Below are 17,122 nucleotides of genomic sequence, written 5' to 3'. Positions count from 1 at the left end.
TCTACTGAGATTTGTTTTTTTTTTCTCAAGCTATTCTTCTGTATCTTTTGCTGGTTCCTCTTCCCAGCCTTGAAATGTAGATGTTCTGAAGATGTTTTTGTCCCTCTTGTTTTGTCTGTCAATCTTTCTCCCTTGACACTTGTCATTCCCACCAATATCTTTTAACCTCCACCTCCACATAGAAGAATATCAGATAATATTTGTAGTCTAAGACCTCCCTTCTAAGCTCCTAGCCTAGTTTTCCACCTCACATCCCAGGACTTCAAACTAAATAAACATATCTATATTCATACTAAATAGAGAAGTCTCATCAGCTCCCAACCCCTATGGGGCATTGAGGACCCTCTGTGGCCCCTCATTTTCCCAGCCTCACTTTCCTCCTGTAGGTTCTCCCCACGCCCTCTCCATCCTGTCCCAATTTCTCTGTCCTCTGCTTGTCTTCACTACTTCTTGAATTCTTACTCATCAATTGACACTCCTCAGACACTATCTCTCATGAAACCCTGCTCTTCCCATCCCCATTAAGGATCTTCTACTTCAGATTTAATATAGCTCTTTGCTTTGTGTTCCTCTAATGTGTTTAACACACACACACACACACACACACACACACACATATATATGTATGTATATCAAACATAATACCTATATTTGTTGTCACCCAATTGTCTGTAGTCTCAGGGAGATAATCATTTCATCTGCCTAATGTCTGTGGGGCTTCTGGACTCCAGCTAGCCCTTATCAGTGGTTGGTAAAGGGTATTTATCAAGCCTCTGCTGTGTGTAGTGTAGAGTGGCTTTAGTGCTTAAAGAGAGGACCTGAAGATCAGTAAGACTGCATTCCATTCTTCCTTTCAGTACATCCTGGCTGCTCCCTGGGGGAGCCCAGGGGAGGGAGGGGCTCCTCTGCTGGAGTTCCAAGTGGAATAGGGTTTGCTTCAGAAAGCTATCCCCTAGGCATTTGGGTAAATGTTGGAGTGACAATGCTAAAAGTAACAATTCCTGATAAGGTGAGCTGACAATTCTCTTGGGGCTGAGAGAAGAAAGGGATGTAAGGAACACATACACAGCCAAGTCTAATGGGAGACCTGGAGATGGCTAGGCACAGAGGGCAGGAGAGAGAAAAGACTGAGGAAGGCAGGAAAAGCAGCAAACATGAGGAGTCTGGATGGCAGAGTAAGGAAGGAAGCCCTGAGGTCTTCGGGACTGCTCCTGGGAGGGCTAGAAAGCCAAAAAAAAAAAGGCATGACAAGTTCACAGACCAGCTGCTCTTCTAGCTTGGCAGAAATGTACCAGGAAGGAAAGGAAGTCATGTAAAAGAAGGCTAAATGTGCAGGCTGGAACCATGGCTTGGAAGTCCTTAAGGGCCAGGCCAAGGAAGAACTGTTGATGGTCAAGGGCATTACTTGTTCAAAGCTCAGTCGATGCCCTTTGAGACTTTGAACACACACAGATCACCTACCTGCTCCAACCAAATCATATCGAGGGCCACATGTCGAATTTAGTATTTTATTATGACTACACTGTCACTCATGAGTATAATAATAATAAAATGTCATTATGGGCTTTGAGGCTGAGGGGTCAACACACTTGCTAGTCTAAAACTTCCCTCCTTGACCACTAGCACCTTTCAACACCTGTAGCATTCTCACCCTGGAGCATCTCTCTATCCCTCCCTTCTTAATTGCCCTCCTTAGCTCTAAAACACCTGTCCTAAAACACCTCTCAGAGAGAAGGAATGACTTGCTTAAGGTGATAAAGCTTACTGAAATAGCCGAACCAAGACTTCAGAGTCCAAATGTAGTGCTTTTTAACACTTACAGTTTCAATTCACATGAAAATATTTTAAGTTTTTTTATCTTCATTAATATCTTCAACTTGGGCACTTTTCATGTCAAGATCTTCTCCCCAATCTTCTCATTATCTATATAATAATGTGAAGACAGTACTCTGGCTTCATTTGAGTGTGATTTAAAGAAAAAAAACAAAAACTATTGTACATAGGGGCAGCTGAAGGAAGATCCAGAATGAGATGTCTGCTGTGCCATGGCTTCAAAGATGAGAGTAGGACCAGGAAGTAAGTAAAGACTGACAGGCCTGGGTCCTTCTTCAAAATGGAAGCCTTAGGAGGAATTCTGCAATGGGAGAAGGGGGCCAGACCAGAGCAGTATCCAGGACAAAAAGACTCCAGGGGCTAGTGGAAGTGATGACTGAAGAGTCCTCAGGGACTGAAGGAAGTTCCAGGGTGAAGTTTCATTGAGGTAAAGTCCAGAGAGACAACCAAGAAGGGAATCAGGGTTGGTCAACTTGGGCCATTCCTATTTGAGCATTAAAAGGTGGTCAGTGTGGGTATGACTGAATTAGAAAGATTAACCCTTGACTACAAGTCAAAATCCTGAGTTCAAGGTATGACTGCAGAACGTCACAGCTATGAGCACTTAAAGAAACTCAAGTTCAGTGTCCTCCTCATCACACAACTGTGGGGTATGTGGTTGATTATTATAAAGAAAACATCCATTGCTTTATAAGCTACTGGCAATATAATGTCAGCTCCTTGGGGTCAGGAAGTGTTTTGGTTTTGGCTTTATATCCTCAGCAGCCAGCACGGTACCTTTCACATAATAGATGCTTAATGTTTGTTTGCTTAGTGAATCTTTTGTTTTCAGAGGACTTTTAAAATAGATTTACCTGACTATGACCAATATTAACTTAATTATTATTTTTTTTTTGTTCAACTCTGTGATAGCCCCTTAAACTTAAGGTCTTATGCTCCTCATCTGTAAAATAAATCGGTTGGATCTGATGAAGCCTAAAGACCTAAAGAGACCTATCCTTAGGGAATGAGATATTAGGAGATATTTATAAAAGATGTCAATCACACTTTCTGGCACATGGTAGATGTCCTATAGGTTCTTCTCCCCTCCCCCCTTCCACTTCTAACATTCAGATTCTGATCACATTTATATCCAAAAATCAAGAATTTCCAGACACAAATGTGCCTTTACTTATACCCCTAGAATTGGGCCAGGATATATCCCTGCTTCAATGGATCTGGTATAAAGGATAGGATAGTTTATTAGTTTAAGGGCGTTTTTAATCCCTTAATTACCATAAAATATCTCATTCAAACATCATCTCTATCTCTCCTCCAGTCTTAACTTGCATAAGTGCTATACATTCCTTACCTTACCAGCTTTGTCAAAATAAACATTTTTTTTGTGGGGGGGAAGAAACTACAGAACAGTTTTAAGTCCCATTAACCTATTTGAGGGACCTTGATGCCTATTGACCTTGGGAACTTAATTCACTTAAAGTCATTGAAATTAACTTTCATTCTTGGTTTTTCTAAAGACAAACTTTGGGAAAATGTGGCCCAAATAGTCACTCTGGAACTATGTTGCCTTCCTTAGACATTAAAGGCCTGGCATGCAATTCTCCATCTTGAACCGAATGACCTGAGAACTTTAACAAGCCTTGCTCCTTATGCGTGGCAAGAGAGGATCCACAGTCTGCCAACACAGTTATGATTCTTAGATTCCCTTTAAGAAAATTTGAGTTTCACAATCCTGAGCTAAGTCTCTACATGGTTTGTTCTGTCTTTAATTCTATCTTAAAACACTTTTTCCTTCATGCTCACAGATGTTGAAAGGAGATCCACTTTTAATGTTGTAAATTTTTTTTTTTGCCTTTTTGTTTCTTTCCACAGGAAAATGGGCCTTTCTTTGCATCTTATCCCCCATCACCAGATCTATGACCTTCCATCTTGTAGTACTGCTGGTTTCCAAGGATGACTCCCTCTTCATGGCCTGCTGCCTGTTGAATTGAAATTCATTTGTGCTGTTCAGAATTCAGAGAAGGTTTTTGTGTCCCCACCTCTCTGATATTTTTTTATTGACATTATATTTTCAGGCACATAAACAATCTGCAATGTTGGGAAACTGCACTGTGTACTACTGTTTTAAATTTGTATATGCATATCTAGTGAAAATACTGATATTTCAGGATAAAAGGAAGGAGAAGTTTTGTGTCTGCATCCCTGTTGGAGAGCAACTTTCAGATATTTTAAGTTTCCCAAAAAGACCTGAAACGATTGGACAGACTGTCAGTCTTGATCATATTGTCACCATCATATTGAAAGCTGCCCGTGCACCATATGTACTATTTGTAACAATGTCCAGAACCATTCAGGTACATTATTTCTAATCCTGTTGTGTGGTTTACTTCTTACATAGACAGATTCTTTCACTATAACAAACAAGAAGGGTGTGAAACTGAGAATAGTGGAAATTATTTGACTGAAATTCTGCTGTTTGACTAAAGATGATTGAAATATTTAGCAGAATGCAGATTGTGCCAGGCTTATAGTCAGAATCAGCTGATCTGTGGGATGCCACTGTGTTGCTCTTAACAGTATGATAAAAGGATATATTTTTTCACTCTTCTGTGATCATAGGTGTTTGTGGCCTCTTTTTTAAAGCTCCAGCTGGCTTAGTCCTCCAAGTAAATGGGAATCAACTAACGTTCACCAAGACTTTAATGAGCATCTTATGAGAAAGAAACTAATGCTTTGTGTATATACACACACACACACACACAATATCTGTCTCTGTCTCTCTCCCCCCACCACCACCCCACCTTGACAATGGGTGATTTTGTGTGACTGATACTTCTATGATACTACCTAGAGAGACCTTATCTAATGATGAGACCTCCTGGCATTACCTGCTAACAGAAGGAAGATGAGCAGACACAAGGGGTGTGATTCTTGGCATCATTGATAGTTTTTTTCCTTGTAACTAGGGCATTAAGCCTTAGCCTGCCTAGGAATAAAATGAGTATAATTTTTAACTACCTCGTGGGGAGGTATGAAAAGGTCTTAGATTTCCTTGAGCCACAGTTGCTAAAAGAATGTAATGTGGGAGTCTTGTCTCTGGTTGCAAGTTAGGAATAAAATTTTGAGTTCTGCAAGACTTTCCTTATCTCTGGCTCCCTGTACTATTTCAACCTTTCAAGAGAAAGTCAGCCATCAGTACATAATTCCAGTGCTAGCACTTCCTGTCCAACCTTTGTCCTGAATGTGTCTGACCATTGATGATAGCATCAGTTGGAAAGTTGGGGGGGGGCAGTGAATTTTCATCCACGTATTCCTAATGCCCCCCACCATCTTTAGACTTCACTCATCCCTACTCCTACCCTGTGCACACACATAAACAAATCATTTTTATCTGAACGCTGCTACGATGTGCATCGTGCATCAGATGACCTGGGCATGGCTTGAACTGAAATATAGACTCTGCATCTGCTTTTTTAAACCCTTCTAAGGAGCCTTTCATTCTTTCACATGCAGCTTATCTCCCAACTACCAACAGAATAATAACTTTAGAGGAAAACTAGTTACAGAATTCCCTTTTGTTATTAAAAAGTTTAGCAAGTGAATGTCATCTTTTTTTTTTTAAAGTGAGAGACTGAAGTATCAATCTCCTGTGAATGTGTGACTTGGTAAAAATGGTCTTTCTTTTCTTATCCCATATTTTGTGAATACTGGTCAGAAATAGAGATCAGTACATGTTGATTTTCAACTTTTTATTATAATTGCTTTCAAAACAGATTCCTTTTATCTATTTAGCTTGGTTCTGCCCATCACAAAAATTCAAATAATTGCAACTCTTTAAAGTGAAAATTTGAAGCCCTCTCCTAGTATATTGGCAATACAGACTCTTGTTGGATAAAATTGTAATACCTTTTCTCCACAAGGGACTATGGAAATATACAACTTTTTCTATATTTCAAAGCTTAGCTACCTTGAATCAAGATCCTCCTTGTACTCTATCCCTGTAGGTAATATAACAGGATGCGTGTAGTGAAGATATTTGTTGTATTATCCTTTGTTTTGAAGCTGTTTTTATCATTGTGTATGTCTATATAAGTATCTATTTATATTTATAATTTAAATGATTGCAATTGTATTTCAGTTACAGGATGGCATTCTTTTCATCCATCCAGCAATTTTAAAAGGGTATTTATTGCTGTAATAATCAATATTGCTTTTAATGAATATACATATATATAATATATTAATATAAACATATATCACATACAGTGTGCTATATATGTGGAAGGTCCTTTGTATTCAACTTAAAGAGAAGGTCATTGAGGTAGTAGTATATAACAAACTCAACATGAGAATTTGTTAGTTTGGTGGTGACAGTTATGAAAATTACATACTTGCCAGTGGAACTGGGTGTCAGCTGGGGACCAGTATTATTTGTCAAACACATTTAATGAAACTTTCATCTGACTGAACTTTTGGAAAGAGCAGAGTGACCTTATGGTGACAAAATGATCAAGTAGGGTACAGTTGTCATATATTGTTTTGATTGAAAGTCAGTTAAACTAGATAACATATCTTCTATGTCAGAGACAGACATTGTGGGATAAAGGGATAGCTGCATCCAGTACAGCTGATAGTAATTCGGAACATGTCATTTAATAAAAATTAGATTGTGATCATTCTGAATGTCAGTTGAAGCTCTAGACATAATTTACAAAACTTTAGGTAAATTAATTCATGCATGTCACCCTGGGGTTCCAAAACAGTAAAGAGTTTCTGTTTTCATATACTTGAGTTGTTTTGAATTCAGTGATACCAAAGATTTTTTACAGAAGAAATACCATATTTGAAAATTTATTCCTAAAAAATAAAATCTTCAGCACAGTGATTCAAATTAATTTTTTCAAACTCCAGTTTATCTGATGATATCCTTCCTATTTATATTGTTGTCTTTAAAAAAAGTCATCAGAGAAAAAAACTTTGAAAGTTATCAGTAGGAATTCAATACAGATGTTAGAAAAAAATAAGTGTAAGTTTATAATAAAAAATCTGATATGGCTAAAGTTTACTAATGGGAGAAAAAAGAATCGGTTCTTGGAGAACAAGTTTAATTATTGTAGTAAAAGAACATTGCCCTTCTCTTTTGTCTGTTTTCAATTCTTTGGGGTCTCAATTTTTTCAAATTATAGCAAGTAACTATTGTCTTTTCATTGCCTAATTCAAAAGAAAAATGAGAACTTGCAGTATTAAATGTCAGCTAAAAACTAGTTTGTAATAGTCTCCTTTTAAATTTTACCTATAGTCTAGAACTAAAGCTGTAATATGGACATGTGTGTTGTTACTTTTAGAGTTGAAAACAAGAAAAGCATAGTTCACAGTCCAACAGAATGGATTCCAGCTACTTTGATCTCAAATGAAAATTTGACCCAGGATATTAATGGGTCAGACAGTCAAGTATTTATTAATCATCTGCTATGTGCTACGCACTAGGAATATAAAGGCAAAAATGAAACAGGCCTTCCCTCTTAAGAGCTTGTATTCTACCAAGGAGACATGTCCATATAAACCTATATGAAAAAGGTCATTTTGGGGTAAGGATCCTCAGAGTATCATGTTTTTACCTTAAAATTACCAGCAGCAGTACTACCATTAGAAAGATGCAATAAGGGTTATGGGTTCTATCAATGTTAAGTGCAACCCATGAGGACTCCCCTTGATTTATATTTTGACATAAATTTTGAAGAAAGATATTTTATATATATATATATAAGCTATTCAACCAATATTATAAACAGAAATTCAAAGCCCCAATCATAATCTGCTCTTTCACATATATGTATATAATATTCTGCAAGTGGTGTCCTATATATTATTATATAAGGGATATGAAGCAATAAATACCATGCAATACTTGCCAACATTTCTCATTAAAACCGCAATTGGTATTTGGTAGCATTAGATAGGAATAGTTAACTTTGTTCTTTTATGCTTTCCAGAAAAAAATATTTCCAAGGTTGCCGGTTGCAAAAAGAGAAACATTTTGTGGAAGGCCTGGATTGAGGAAACATTATAGACATGTTTTCGCTAATGCAATTCACATAGCAAACATAACTACTGAATACAATATTCTGTTGACTTTTGAAAGCTAAATACATTATGTAAACACACAGTCACACTTTTGTTTGTAATGATTTTTGTTAGTATAAGCACACAGTCAGCACAAACTGAGCCAGGACTTTCAGACCAGATCTTGCTGATTAAAATAAATAATTTTGTAAAATCTTGAACACATGTAAATCATTTTAATTACTGCTGAGCAATGGAAACCCAAGGGTTTTATGTAGCTGGTATGACTTAAAAAAATGTTTATTCAAAATTCAAAAAAGCTTTTCCCAGTGTTTCACATTTAAAGATAATGTTTTTAAATATGCTTTTCTTGATTCAAGAATTCTTCTTTTGTTGTTCTATACTGAATCTTATGTATGCGCTTGAAAAATATGGAAAATGAAGAAAGGGAAAGGTCATTCATTGAACAAGAATGAAGACACATTTTTTTCTTTTCCTCTTTCCCTGCTACCATCCTAATCAATAAAGCCTGGCACATGTAGTAAGTAGTATGATGAGTTTATGTAATAAAGTTGCTTACAATATGAATTATATCCACAAAGACATTTTTGCATTGTGAAAGCAGATTCCATGTACATGGCAAGAATTTTTGGAGATACTGGTGCAGATTTCTTAAATATATATTGTGTATTCTAGAAATTTGCCTATTAAGCTTCTATCTTCATACAGAATTGTTTTTGTTTATTGCTATTTTAAAATATTGACCCTTATGAGATATGAAAACTTGCAAATTTCAATAGAAATTCAATTAAATTACCTTTCAGAGCCATTGATTCTTTGCTTTTCTTGAATGATATATATTTGGGTGCTTTACTATTTTTAAATATAAGTGACTTATTCAAAGTCAAGTAAGTGGTCAGACTTAGAATTTAGGCAGTTTGACTGTTCTACTTCTCAAATTTTCATAAAAACAATGAAGCTATTGATAGTGTTGATATTGTTGATCAGTAGTCATATTGTTAAGTGAGAGGCCAGCAAGATAACAGGAAGAAGGTATTAGCATCATCCACCTCACTGTGTACATTATCCACCAGCAATTTTAAGATGATATACTGGATTGCTATTCATAGGAAGGTCTCAGTTCAAATCCTTGTTCTGCTAATTTGGCTTTTGGTGACTTTAGACTACTTGAGTTCTCTTCTGTGCTTCAGTTTCCTCATCTGCAATAGGAAGGAGATGATCTTCAAACTTTAAATCCCATGATTTTAGATTCAGGGAGGCATTTTCTCCAGCTATCTCAAAGTTTTGGGTGAATTTGGCAATTTTTTCTTTTGCATAAGAACTACTCCCACATAGTCCTCTATATCATCTATTTACAAATTTTATTAGAAAACCATAACCATGAGGATAATTTTGTCATTTTTACGGTCTATAATCTACAAGAACAGTGTACTTGACTATATGCTCAATGTAGCCTCTGAAGCTCAATGTTGCCTCTCAGGCAATAAAATATGAATCAATTCTCTGCTATTTTTGTTTTTTGTTTTGTTTTTTAGTTTTTTTTGCAAGGCAAATGGGGTTAAGTGGCTTGCCCAAGGCCACACAGCTAGGTAATTATTAAGTGTCTGAGACTGGATTTGAACCCGGGTACTCCTGACTCCAAGGCCGGTGCTTTATCCACCTTGCCACCTAGCCACCCCCATTTTTATGCTATTTCGGGCCTAACAATTAGCATCAAGAAAACAGGTTCTCCACCAGCCAGTACAACACCATCCATCCATGGAACCATAGTTACAGCAAATGGGGAAATTCAGTACTGTTTAAAAGTTCACTTAACCCAGCAGTGAACTTTTCAGGAATGTCTACAAAGAAAAGGAGGTTGATGCATGCATTGCCAGTTTTCTCAGTGTTTGGGAGCCTCTGAAGGAAAGTGTAGAAGAGGAGAGGGGTTAGATGACCCACCAATTTGAAGGTCTTGGAGCCATTGTGCTAACCTCAATGCCTATGAAACCTGGACAGTCTGCCAGCACCAAGTCAAGCATTATTTCCATTTGAATTATCGTATGAAGATTGTCAAGATCACCTGACAATATTCTGAAGTATTGAACACTGAGACCCTTTCTTAAGCTGAACTTCCAGGCATTCAAACTCTGCTGCTGAGGGTGCACCTCCATTGAGCTGGCCACATTATTTGAATGCCAAATGTTTGTATGTATGCCTCAAAGACTATTACAGAGAACTCAAAAGCAAGCAAGTTCTCACATGGAAGTCAGAAGAAGGCATAAACCTGAACTTTCATCAATTGTTTTGTTAACCTTAATGCTTGCAGGAGTCACAAGAAAATAAAAAGCAGGGCCCTTAGAGATGAGCCAAGTTCAGATTTTTCCCAAGAATTAATGTAGGGTGGGGGCCACAGTGATGGAACTCAGTCCATGTGAGCTGAAACCAGAGACTTTGAACAATGTCAAGTTGGACTAGAAGATGATCTCTAAGGTTCCTTCCATCACTGACCTATGAGTCTATTATATAAATCACATGTCACTCAAACATGATTGAAATACAGAATTATGAGCATATGTATCCTAATTTCCTAAAAACCTATCTTCCAGAACAGTAAACGTTTTTTGGTAACCAAGACTGGTTTTAGCTCTTGGGTGGGAAGATGAATGCCTTCATATGCTCAAAATGTTTTTGGATTAATTTGCAGTTTATATTAATTCTAAGTGGCATGAATCCAAATTACTGGCAGAAAATTGCAACATCATTTCAAAGTAAATTTGTAAAATGCACTTTTTTAAAATCTTGGAAAAAAAGAAGAAATAAATAAATATTCCATGTCATCTCCCTGCAGGAGCAACAGGGGAACAGAGTATAGGACTCTTAGAGAAATATGAGCCAAATTCAGATTTTTCCCAGGAGCTAAATGTTTGAGGAGTGAAATATTCCTGTGAAGGGCCACAAAGATGGAAACCAGTCCATGAGAATTAAAACCAAAGAATCTTTAGTACCATTGCCAATTAATTTTCCCTCAATAAATATCTTATGTAGTATCTAAATGGATAAAATCAAACAGATTCAATACTAGAAAGTAACCACAGAGTCTTTACAGGCTAACTCATCTGAACAAGAATCCTTTTTTCAATATAACAATGAGTGTTCATCTAGATTATGCCTGAAAACCTACAATGAGTTAAAACCATATGAAACAGCTCATTCTCTTTGTGGTTCCAATTTAGGGTAAGTATTCTTTACCTAAAATTGAAGCTTGCCTCTGTAATTTCTACACATTGCTCCTACTTGAATGGGACCATCTGATAGCCCTTTAAATGTTTAAATATGGGCATATCTCTTCTAAGTCTTTTTTCCAGGTGAAAATTCTGTCATACTACATGAAAACAAAGACCTTCACTATCCTGAGTTTCCTAAAATATGATACCCAGAACTAAACTGAACTGACCTGACCTGAGTTGGTAGTGGTGATATTTTCCCTATAGTCTACCTAGAAAATAAATTTGATAATGTTGCTTTTCTATTCATTCAACTCTAATGACTCCCTTTTACCTCCACAAATAAATATATTCTCTCTTTCGCATTTTAAAATCTTCTCAATTTTGTCCAATGATAAAGCATAAGTGACCCCAAGGAAGAAATATGAGAAGATAGCTCCCCTGCTCCCCTTTTTTTGCAAAAGTGAAGTCAATGGACATGGAACATTACGCATAACATCAGAGTGTTTGGGTGCATTGATTGGTTTTAATAATTTTTCCTTTTAAAAAAATCTGGGAGGTATAACAGTGAAAATCTAGACATTACCAAATCAAAATCTATTTAGAAAATTTCATGTCCAAACCCTGCTCTACTTTTCCATCCTAATTACATAGTAATTCCCTTCTACACTGTAGTCCAGAAAACTTAGTATTCCTCCTATATGGTACTCCACATCCCTTCAATGAGTCATGGCACTAACTGACTTCCCCTCCTTTTTCACTCACAGGATCTACTCTATGTTCAGAGGGCCTTCCTTTAGATCTCTTTGCATTACATAGATGTCACCAGCCCATCTGGTTCTGTAATCAGGACCTCCTGACTCCAGGGCCAGTGCTCTATCCACTGCAGCTGCCCCCTGGGTCTGTAATCAATCATCTATCTCCCACATCATTTATACCTTTCCTAATCTACTTCCTTTTCTATTGGAATTTCTCATAGCTAAATGGAAAATTGAACAGAGCACTGAGCTTAGAGGCAAAAAGATCCAAGTTCAGATCTCACCTGGAATCCTGGGCAAGTCAGTAATCTCTCTGAGACTTAGTTCTCTCCATTTTAAAATGAGATAATAAAAACATCTACCTCACCAGATTGGGAAGACCTTGTAAAAATCTTAGTTGATTTCTTCAGACCATCTGATTGAGCAAGGACAAAATTTTATCATCCATATAAAAGAACATAGGACTTGATTTACTAAGAAAGCAGGATCCCTTCTTTCATTACAAAGTCTCCCAGACAGGGGAGAATTTACAAGTTTGTTTATTGTACTGAAATGCTTTATGTGGTGATTGTGATTATAAAAATTAGGAAGTTAAACCTGGAATACTATATAATGAAGTTCTACCAGTCTTAATTTTGTTTTAGGGATTAATATACAATACCTTAAGAGATGGATATCTATTTTTAGGCAGTGTGTGTGTGTGTGTGTGTGTAATCATTTGTTCACTATGGTATTCCATGTAATTATTTTCTTGATTTCTAATGTTAGATTTTTATAGAATGAGTTTAAACTGGAGAAGATGAAAAGGAGGTTGAGTGATTTTTTTTTAAAGACCTGGTAAACTTTTATTGCTATTGTGACATGAGAGTGACTGTATCTAGTTCTGATCTGTGAAAAGTACAACATTTATTATTTAAGATTAAATTTTGGGACTGTGAATTTTCTTTTTCAGCTCTATTTTCGGATATGTTTATGTCATTAAACCAAAATTTTTCACCTCTTCAAGAAAAATGCCAGGAACTCAATGAGAATGAGATCCTTCAATATCTGAATATCTGCCCCTGAGGAAATAGTCAAAGGGGAGCAATGTTAGAGAGACTAAGATAGTATGCTCTTGACTCAGTTTCCCATACAGGAACTTTTTCCCACCTGATTAATTCTGAGCCTGGCTGTGATATCTTTCAAATAATTGACTGCCTATATGACTTATCTAAAATCAAACAGAACTAAGGTTGTATTTTTCTTCCATTATATTTGTATGAAATTATTGGTTGCCCTTGGGCTTAGACCTTGAGGACCAGTTTTGTTTGGCTGGTTGCTTTTTTTGTGGGAAAATGGAACTAAGTGACTTGTCCAAGGTCATACAGCAAGTAAGTTTCAAGTGCCTGAGGCCGATTTGAACTCTGGACCTTCTAACTCCAGGCCAGTGCACTATCCACTGTGCCATCTGAAGAACCAGTTTGGATGCAATTAGAATCATGTCCCCACTTCCTTCATATCAAATCTCTAACCAGGACAGAAAGAACTGTATTTTTTTAAATGAATCTTATTGCAATACTCTAGCACCCTTGAGTTAATAGGAAGGATGCAATTATGTAAGATCTTTCAGTTTACGAACTGAAATTATACTCACTTCCATATGCTAAGCAACTAAGTTGAGGAGTACTTGGGTTTGTCATCCACCTGCTGATAATTCTATATTAAAGATTTAGTAAACTTTTATTACAAACTTATTGCACCAACATGAGAGTAATTATAACAACCATGTGTAAGATTATGTAGAACTTATTTTGAAATGCAAGCAAATTGCATACAAGTTACCTTAAATATATATAGAGGGTATTTAAGAGCGGTAGTCTACTTGTGTGGAATATCTTTTTGAGTTGAACATGGTTAACAACTGAACATGTTTTAATATAGGCAACTCATTTGATATACATTGTTCTATACATACAATTTGAAATTAATTAGTATATTTACACATCTCATCTTGGGACTTTTGTTACACTTGGGGTTAAATAAGTATCTTTACAAAAAATTCCTTTGTGTAGCCATTGAACCTAGCAATAAAAATTATCTACTTACAAAGAGTGTTATTACCTGTATGTTCATATATAGTATTAGATCCTTAACAGTATCTGATCCTCCTTATGAGAGAATTCAATTTAAATGGATATAGTTTTTTAATGGATATATTTCTAATTAATTGATATACTAAAATCCTAAACTGAAACCATAGTCAAACCCTCATGAGTTTCTTTTTCCAAATTCTTTTAGCTTATTAAGAAATAGTATCCATATCAAATATAAAACCTGAAACTTGAAACCTCAGAGAATTTAAGTTTCTAGTACAAGTTCCTAATTTAGTTCAGCACTAACATAGTTCACTAAATTGTACTGAGATCTGTTTTATCAAGGATTATAGCACAACCTGGAAGTATTCTACAAATGACCTGAACCACACAAGATTTTCTGGGGAAGCTCCTCCCTTCTGAATGATTTTGAGAACAGGCCCTTTCCAGAATGCCTAAGAGCAGATGGTATCAGAAACATCTGAATTCCAAGATAGGATGGATTGATGAAATGGACATTGGGAATGGGTTACTGTGAAGGAGACTGACTGTTCACCCTTTCCTCTCCTTCCTTCCTCATGTACCACTGTCTGAGTTGGCCTACCTGCCAAAGGGGACTGCAGCCTGTGGACCCTGGCAATGCAGCAGTTGATCTTTCCCCTTTCATACTATTCCCATCATGGTAGAACATCCGGACCTCATAATTAATAATCATTAACAAATGTAATACCCATTTAAAACCAGGTCTTTTTGTATCCTGGTGAGTCAGTCCTGAGAAGCAGATAGATTTGATGTCATTTGATTGACTTATTACTTAATTATTCAATGAAGAAACTATTTCTTATTGAATCCAAGAGGGGAATCGCAGAAACTAAATTGATTTTGGATCAATTTATAATTGATTCTATTCTGTAATTGATACTATTCCATTTTGTATGATTGCTCAAGCCACATTTTTTTGCTTTTTGCCCATGAGTTAATGTAGAAGTTCGGTTCTACTAATCACTATTCTAGTCTTCTCTCTAAAAAAATCTGTTACCTTTGAAGGATAGAGGTAGACCCAAGAGTCTAGGGCTAGTATCTTGATAACGCGAAGCTGTTGTTTTTTTTAAGGACTGAAAGGGATCCAACTGCAGAAGGTGGACACATGGGAGTCTGGTGCCATATCTTTATACCACTAAGCTATTCTTCAAGGCTGACAGGGATCAGGGAAGCCCGCCCACAGAAGATGAAATTTGCACTGAATCTTGGAGGAAATCAGAGAAACTGAAGAAGCAGAGGTAAAGGAGGACAACATTTCCAAGCTTAGGAAACAACTAGAACGTTGGTATGGAGATAAAGAGTCTTGTATTTGAGGAGTAAATCAGTGAATTAACTAGGTCACAGGCTGTTTGGAGGGAAGTAAGGTACAAGGAGGTAAAAGACTTTAAATACCTGAGGACTTCATATTTAGAGTTAATAGGGAGCCACTGTAGCTCCCCATTAGCAGAGGAGGGACTTGGTCAGACCTTTCACTTTAGGAAAGTCACCTTGGCAGCTAAGTGATGATAGATTAGAGTGAGGAGTGATTTGAGACAGGGAGATCAGTCAGAAGGCTATTGAAATAATCCAAGTGAGATGTAATGAGGGAGTGAAGGGAACATACATGAAAAACATCATTTTTTGAATGAAAGGCTCTAAAATGCCAACTAGAGGATTTTATATTTGATCCTAGAGTTGGTAGGGTTATGCTAAAGTTTATTGAGAGGGAAAGGAGTGTAACATGGATCAGATTTGAATTTTTGGGAAAGGACAGATTGGAAAGAGAAAAGCCTTAAGCAAGGAACACATTGCATATTTCTTCTGACTTCACTCCCAACACTTTTTACTCCCCTGCTCTGTGCCAAGTGTCCTTGTGGTCACCAGACCACTCATCTGGGGATACCATTACAAGGTAAATACCATATATAAAGGCCATTCAAAATTTAAGTTTATGTGTTAGAAGAATTTCTATTATGATATTTATTTTATCCTCTTGAAAGTGGTAAAAAAAACTAGAATCCAGGATCACTGGGGAAAATCTTTTTTTTTCATCATTTGATTTGGGTATTAAATACTAGAGATGTCAGTGTTTCTCTCTCTATAGCTCTTTCATAGCTCCTGGGTACCATTAAAGGCTGCTTGAATCCCTTAAAATCACTTTCTCAAAAGTTATTACTTGAAACTAGTCCTTATTTGTTTGAGGTATTTCAGAATACAGAGCTTGAAGCCACAGTCCATTAAAACCAGGATACAGTTTTAGTCTTAAGAAGTTCAGCTGTGAAAGATGCCTCCCCAAATACCACTGACTTGTGTATCTTAGAAGTGATGAAGAGAAAAATAGGCCAATTGTGATATCCTGTGCCCCAGGCTCCCTTTTGCCTCTGTTCCGAGTTTTTGGCAGCTTTTCCTTTCAACTTTGAGATATCATAGAAAGGGGTCGTTCATAATAAACCATGAAATTTTATTGAGTTTTTTCCCTCCTTCATTAAGCAGCTGTGGTTTTCATGCCCTTGTTACTTCTGCAGAACCTAGTGAAATGATTCACTTCAGGTAAATAGCAAGATCAGAAGAGGCTCATTTTCACACAGTGCTGGGAAAACAGAATCTATTCTGGTAAAGATGTAGAAAGACTAGGACCACTGAAGCCTCTATTTTCCCAAAGAAACTGCATCCCAGGTCCAGGAGTTCTTTGATAGCCTTTTCCAAGGAAAATAAGAGAAGCTATGTAAATTATGAGTAACTGCACAACAGTGAAACAGCTTTGAATTGGAGATTGGCATCCCCAGAATAAATAAAGTCTATTGGAAAGACATGGTGAGGTGGGATGATTGGTTTCTATTTGCATTTCTTTCAAAGGCTTGAGCTTTCAGCTAAGCATCCTTTCCCCAGGCCTTCAATAGCCTCTCACTTCAGTTCAATGCAATAAATATTTATTAAAACCTGTTATGGAAAAAACATTGCTAGATCCTGGGAGAAAAGGTAACTTAAAAAAAAATCTCCCTAACTTCTAGCAGATGACATAAATATAATAATTATATAGTTTATTAGAGATAATATGGTTTCTATTCTATTATGTTCATGATAGTGTTAATTATTTAAAGCCTTAGCAGAGGTCCATAAGACTCAGAACAGATTGATCTAAAAATCT

General features: G+C 36.6%; 1 protein-coding gene across 3 annotated transcripts in view; it reads left to right on the top strand.

The window, feature by feature from the left end:
- Nucleotides 1-16,915, top strand: part of GDAP2 (ganglioside induced differentiation associated protein 2) — a 68,742-nt gene extending 51,827 nt beyond the window's left edge. For 2 of the 3 annotated variants that reach the window (XM_074188560.1, XM_074188561.1), the window contains exon 14: nt 3,706-6,969. In XM_074188560.1, coding sequence (XP_074044661.1) covers nt 3,706-3,753 — 48 coding nt within the window. In that variant the 3' untranslated portion in view covers nt 3,754-6,969. Of the gene's footprint in view, nt 1-3,705; nt 6,970-15,066 lie in introns of those variants that run through there. The other variant, XM_074188562.1, reaches the window with a different exon arrangement.
- The last annotated feature ends 207 nt before the right edge of the window (nt 16,916-17,122 follow it).

Source organism: Macrotis lagotis, chromosome 5 (genome assembly GCF_037893015.1).
Source record: "Macrotis lagotis isolate mMagLag1 chromosome 5, bilby.v1.9.chrom.fasta, whole genome shotgun sequence".
NCBI lineage: Eukaryota > Metazoa > Chordata > Mammalia > Peramelemorphia > Peramelidae > Macrotis > Macrotis lagotis.
The sequence above is the reverse complement of the archived record's forward strand: the minus strand, read 5'-3'. Positions and strand labels throughout refer to the sequence as shown.